Below are 6,180 nucleotides of genomic sequence, written 5' to 3'. Positions count from 1 at the left end.
GATAAAATTCTAATCCACCTTAAAAAATGTCTGTGGAAATCCAATTTTTCCAAAGTCACAAATTGCCAATATAGTTTGCTAAATGTTTTCTAAGTATCAAGTGAAATGATTGCAGACAAATCTGTGCTTTTAGACTAATCTCTCAGGGAGAGGAAGAACATGGGGTTTCCTTTCATAAGATGGGGAGGATATATAGGGATAATTTTCACATTTGCAAGAAAAAACCCATGCGAAACACAGAAGTATGTGCATATTAGGTATTTCTTTAATAAAGTTTGCAGACATTCTTATAGAGGAAAGATACAAAGTTCCACAGCTAAAACTGAACATCCAGTCACTATATGTTCATCACCATTCTGCAGTAACGTGATTGACATTACATGCAAAAGACTTAAAATAGTCATATGGTAAAGATGCAAGGAAATCAGATGCGTCTCTAACAGTTTGAAAAATGCTTTAGAGTCCCACACATTAGTACAAATCTGGATTTATACTGCAAATTATTTTCTACCAGATTAGCATTATCCATGGACAATATGAGCAGGTTATCTTTAGAGGAGAGAATAAACTGGTACTTTAAAGTGGGAAGTACCCTCTAGTAAACCTAACGTAAGGCAATATGCGATTATTATGAGCTAATCTTTTTGGATTGATGTATATACAAAACCAAACACTTCCAGCATTATCAAAAAGCAGACTGCAATATATCATTGAGATACACTGGGACATGATATTACCAGGTTTAACTCCCTTAATGGAGTTACTCAGGTTTCATCTTTCTCCATCAGTAAAGCACCATTTATTCTCTGAAATCATAGATAATTACAGGCATTGAGGAAGTAAAGAGATACGAATTAAAGCAAACATGTAAAAAACAAAAACAACCTAGCAAGGTATTTTTTTTTTAAAAAAAAATCAATTTTACTTCAAGATTGCTTTGTTTCATGGCACTAAGACCGCTCTGATAAGAAAAGAAAAAGATCCCTGAAATCAGTAGACAACAAGAGTTGATCATAAAAGATTATAAAACATTCAATAATCCCCACCCTGTGAAAGATGATCTGCCATTTTCCTATTGCCTCTCTTGCTCGGTTTCCCATTTTTAAATAGCTCTTTACTCCAAATGGCACTTTCCTTTGTGTCATAACAGCAACGAATCTAGGCAGAAAGGAGTAAGGTGAGCCACGTTTATAGGATCAAAATTAATCACCAGCCGTGTAATCCTCTCTTGTTGTCCTTACAAATTCAAGGAAATGCAATAAACCTGCACGCAGACCATAAGGCTGAATCCTGAGGTGGTTTACTGTGGAAGTTTACGTGAGAAGGAGTACTAGGTTTAAGCTGGCATAGACGCATTGCATCCGCCCAGAACGTTCTAAGTAGCTCATCCAGATCAACAGTCACGTGACTGATCCATACACAAATTGTATATATTGTTAAGCTCTTTACACAACCTCTCAGCAATACTTCCACTTTTACAAGGCACAGGGGACATCTTCCCATGAAGAATTACTTCAGAGCAATGTGAACCTACTACCATACAATAGCAATTATCTGCTTATTTTGGACTTCTGCAGCCCAGGACATTCTTAAAATGTTAGCAAACGTGAATTCTGGGAGAGTCAACTTACCCAACAAACATATTCCATTCAGTTCAGGGCAAAGTACAACTGTGGATTTTTCATTGCCCATAAACCCCAAAATCTCCACCTGTTCTGCCCACGATATTTTGGAACAATTATTTTACAAAGAGCTCTATGTTATGTAACAAGATTCTCTCATGCTCTGGGGTCAGGTTGCAATTTGATTTCGCATGACTCACACTGCAGATGACTGGGTAGAAGTATTCTTAATGTGAGTTACAACTGCTATTAATCATCATTCACATTTTTCATGCCCTAGATTAACCATGCAGCTGCATTGCATGGTTATAGTTATACTGTGTGTGTCTGGGAAAAATAAAGTGTACAAGCAGAGTGTTTTACTTTGAAATAAAGATTTGAGAATATCCTTCAGCAGCATCTTTCTACAATGGAGGCAGAGTAATAGGCTGTGATAATACTAGCAACTTTTGTTGTTGTTACCACCAAGGGTCCTAGAGAAAATGAGGTGCAACATCCTTAGTAAAAATGTCTTTCCTAATGTGTTACACATTTCATGGCTAAGAGATTTTCATTTCCAAGTGCAGCAGAAAAACAGATTAGAGACCTAATTAGGTCTTTTTAGAGGCTGACATCACCGAGCCATTGCCCGCTCTCCTGACTTGATCTGGAGAAAGCTTTCGTCATGGTATATTTGGCAAGCAAAAATGCATGGGTAGGCACAGCTGAATACCAAAGTGATTTTTGTTATAGCGCTCATTTCCTCTTGTAGTGTTACTGTGTTCAACCTGCAAGTTGGAAGCTGTTCAAAATTTAATTTGCTCAATACTAGCGCCATGCTAAGATGAAAGATCCCCAGCGGGTCAGTGACTTAGGTCAATAAATCCAAATTCTCCCCCTGGGTCAGTAAAATTAGTGCTATCTAAGGAGATGCTGTATATACAGTTTTATCATTGGCTGCCTGTAGAAGGGAGAGCCTATTCATAAGGGACCTGTGTCTCAATCTGTTTTGACAAAACGACTGGCTCACTGTGTGTTATTTAATATTTTGGTTATGCAAACCTGAGCGGGTATTGTCATATCATGCAAACCCAGCCGCCAAGGATAATCTGAGAGTTAAGCAGCCCTTGTATAACCCTAAAACAAACCAAGGGCTATGTGAGGGTAGCTGAACTTCCAAATAATTCTTGATGAGTGTATGACATGACAAGCCCCGAGCCAGGGTTGCTTGTTCAAAATGGTGCCCACATGGGCTGTGGTTCATCATGGGTTAAATAACTCCCGATGAGACCCCTGTGTTGTGCTAACCAGGTGGTAGCCCAGATTTTCAGCTCTTTCATGAAATTACCATCTGGTTATTCTTTCACTGGCAGTGAGGGTGAGACTCAGAGGAAGAACTACTTCAAATATAGACTCTAAAAGCTAGAAAGATTAGCACTACTCCATTAGTAGTATTTACTGTGCATTCATTCTGGATATTGACAGATGAATTCATCTTTGTTTCTCCTCTTCTCATGGTATGAGAATAAGCTGCTTCCAGAAATATTTTTAGCCTACTCCAAGAGTCAGAGAAACATGCGCTTTAGTGAAAGATGACATCGCTGGGATTAAAAGCACTAGAAATCTTATTGCCCTTGGTGGGAATAGTGTGGTGAAGCAGATCTCGTATATTAAAAAAATGGGGGGGGGGAAGGAAGGGAATTGTTTCTAATCGCAGTATTATGATCCTCAAAGAACACAGTTTCTTGGCCTGATGGGATTGCACAGGTCCTGAAACTGCTCTAAAAATACATTCCAGACAGCACTATACAAGCAAACTTGTTCGAGCCAGCTACGTTAAGGAAGAAGTTCATATTTGATGGAGACCAAAGTGGAGGGTTTCAAAGCATCTAATTTGCACTTAATTTGTATTACTTTACAAGAGTGCCCTAATTTTGCCTGGTATGAATAGCAGTTAGTGGTTTTCTTCCATATGTAAATTCAGCATAGTTGAGAGGTGCAGGGTTCCCCAAGGAAATGGTTCAGCAGGTCAGTTGCTGTCTTAGTACCTGCAAGGCAATCGGGACTTAACTGTGAATCTTGTACTTTGCTCATTTTCTAGCTGCCATATTTTAGGAGGAGCATCCTACTTTCTGCCCAGACCAAATCATCTGCCAGGATCAGAAATGATCACCAGATTCATTTGTTTTCCCCACATTTGTGCAGGATGCTCACCTGAACCCAAGAAATGAAGCGTAGCATGTTATTCTATGTGATGAAGGACTATAAGTTACTACTTCAATATTCCAAGAAGTTGCTAACAAAGTAAACCTATGAGTACCTTTACTTATACATAAGATCTTGAGATCAACATGTGCATGTCTTCAAGGCAATTATTACACATTTGATGGTTTTTTTTTAATGTTTCTTACTGAAATGGATTGCCTAATTATTTTGGCATTATGGATCTTGAGCCCCCCAGTCCTGCAGAGTGTCAGATGCATATGTTGATGAACTGGCTTTAAGGGGGGGGGGTGTTATTTAAATTTCCAAAGGGCTCACAATGGTAAAGTCAGAATCCTTGCTGTTGCTGCTGCTGTCGTCATCGGGGCTGGAACTGAGATTACTAGAAGAGGCGGATATGGACCCCATCAGTGGATCAGAAAAGGCTAATGAAGAGTGACACGGAGCCTCACTCTTGGTGGCCCCATCCTTGCAGGCTGGCACAGTCTGCACATGCTCAGAAGCAGTACTAACATTTCCTTCCTCTTCTTTGGAAACTAGGATATAGTCATCGGTGGGCCTGTTGTTGGAGCTTTCGCTTGCATCGGAAGCAGCCTATGAAACAAAAGGGTTTAAGAATAAACAATAAAGCCAGAGGTGAAAAAACCCCACATGTATTTATGCCATGTCTGGCACATACCTTTACAGGCGTGGCCGCCTCTGCCTCCACCATTGCTCCCGTGTAAAGGTGCACACCATTAAAGGTACATATAAAGGGGATCCTAGTTGGGAGCTCTTTAAGTCGTGCCTCTCCTACAGATCATAAAGGATGAGTGGGTTTATAGGGTGGAGGTGTTCCTTAACGTAAGCATGCACAGGACTTAAGTGATTCAGGGCAATTGCCCTCCTCCCTCCCACCAGAGCTGCATTGCTGGCTTCTCCACACCCGGCTGGCTGTGCATTCCTGATGCATGACTGTGTACACTGTTTTCCTACAGGGAGATTATCTCGATGCAAGAAAAATGTCACATGTGAAGCAGCATGTGGCAACTCACAATGTAAAACACATTTTTAACGAGGTTTGATGCTAACTATAGCATTGCAAAGAATATATGTTAAAATAACCCCATTGCACAGCTTAAAATGTAAAATCTAAGTTTATAGGCAATTATTTTCTTCCCCCAGTTTCATATTCATGTATATCCTTTGCAATACCCAAGCTCTTTCTAATGCTGATATTTCCAGAGGTGAAATATCTTCCCACTCTTTCCTCTGCCAGTTTTAGTTTAAGCAAACTTATAGTGACATGAAACATGTTTTCTCCCATCTGCTTCTGCTACTGAATAAATGGAAAATGACAGAATTATACTTCCAGTAGCTTTGAAAGTTAACAACCTTACACCCAGTGCCATCTGGCTCCTCGGAACATTTTTCCTGATGAGTATCTGCTAGTAGGATAAAACCTATTTGTATCACCTACAGTAAAGCAAGCAACACCCCCAAATAATATGTTTCAAACAGGGATGCAAGCTTCATGGGTGTAAATTAAAAATGTACACCCATGATGCTTGCAGACCTATTTGAAACATACCATTTTTTAAATTTAAAAATGGCAAATTAAACATTTACACATGAGTATGCATGTGTCTCCCTTTAGGCACCAATTAGAGCAACCTTCCCTAACCTGATGATTGGAGAGTTGTTTTGGACTACAACTCAGTATTCTTGACCATTTCCCATGTTGGCCGGGGCTGATGGGAGTTGAAGTTCAAAACAGCTGGCGGGTACCATATTGGAAAAAGCTGCACTGGAGTGTGGGCTACTTAAGGAGGGGGGCAAATTTGCCACTACTGCTGGGGAGCAGTAAAGAAGCTCTGTTACTATCTCAGCTTACAAAAGAAATGGAGAAAAATCCATGTCCTGGGATGGCAGGGGATGGTGGTAGAAAATCCACAGGAGGCATTCCTGCTACCCTTGGTTAACTTCAGGGCAGGCAGGAGACAACTGATGTGGAGAAGGGGTGAAGCAGTGGGGAGCAAGAGGAGTCGAACCAAATCAAGAAGTAGAACAGCTATCCTTACCTCCATTCTAATAGCAATGAAAATAACACACACACATCTTTCCATTCAACTCTTAAAAGGTGCATAGAAGAGAGAATGCCATGAAGTGCAGCTTTTTCAACCGCTATAGTGCTAGGTTAGGAAAAGCTGTAGCTTGATGGAACCTCTCCTGCTCAACTCTGCTACTGAGGGTTTACTAATATGGAAATATATTTAAATATATTTCTTTTTTCTTTCTATAAACCCTAACTATAAATATTAGGGCAGTTCTGTATTTTGAATGTTCCCTGATCTCATAGAAATAAAAGATCATGTGT

The 6,180-nt window shown here is 40.0% G+C and overlaps 1 protein-coding gene across 5 annotated transcripts in view; it reads right to left on the bottom strand.

Moving 5' to 3' along the window:
• Positions 1-243: 243 nt before the first annotated feature.
• The window catches only part of TBC1D5 (TBC1 domain family member 5), a 314,125-nt gene continuing 308,188 nt past the window's right edge, over positions 244-6,180 (bottom strand). For 3 of the 5 annotated variants that reach the window (XM_063128520.1, XM_063128544.1, XM_063128536.1), the window contains one exon: positions 244-4,418. In XM_063128520.1, coding sequence (XP_062984590.1) covers positions 4,122-4,418 — 297 coding nt within the window. In that variant the 3' untranslated portion in view covers positions 244-4,121. The remainder of the gene's footprint in view (positions 4,419-6,180) is intronic. The other 2 variants (XM_063128512.1, XM_063128529.1) reach the window with 1 other exon arrangement.

This window comes from Elgaria multicarinata, chromosome 1, assembly GCF_023053635.1.
Source record: "Elgaria multicarinata webbii isolate HBS135686 ecotype San Diego chromosome 1, rElgMul1.1.pri, whole genome shotgun sequence".
NCBI classification, from domain to species: domain Eukaryota; kingdom Metazoa; phylum Chordata; class Lepidosauria; order Squamata; family Anguidae; genus Elgaria; species Elgaria multicarinata.
Note: the sequence above shows the minus strand (reverse complement) of the source record. Positions and strands in the feature narration are given on the sequence as shown.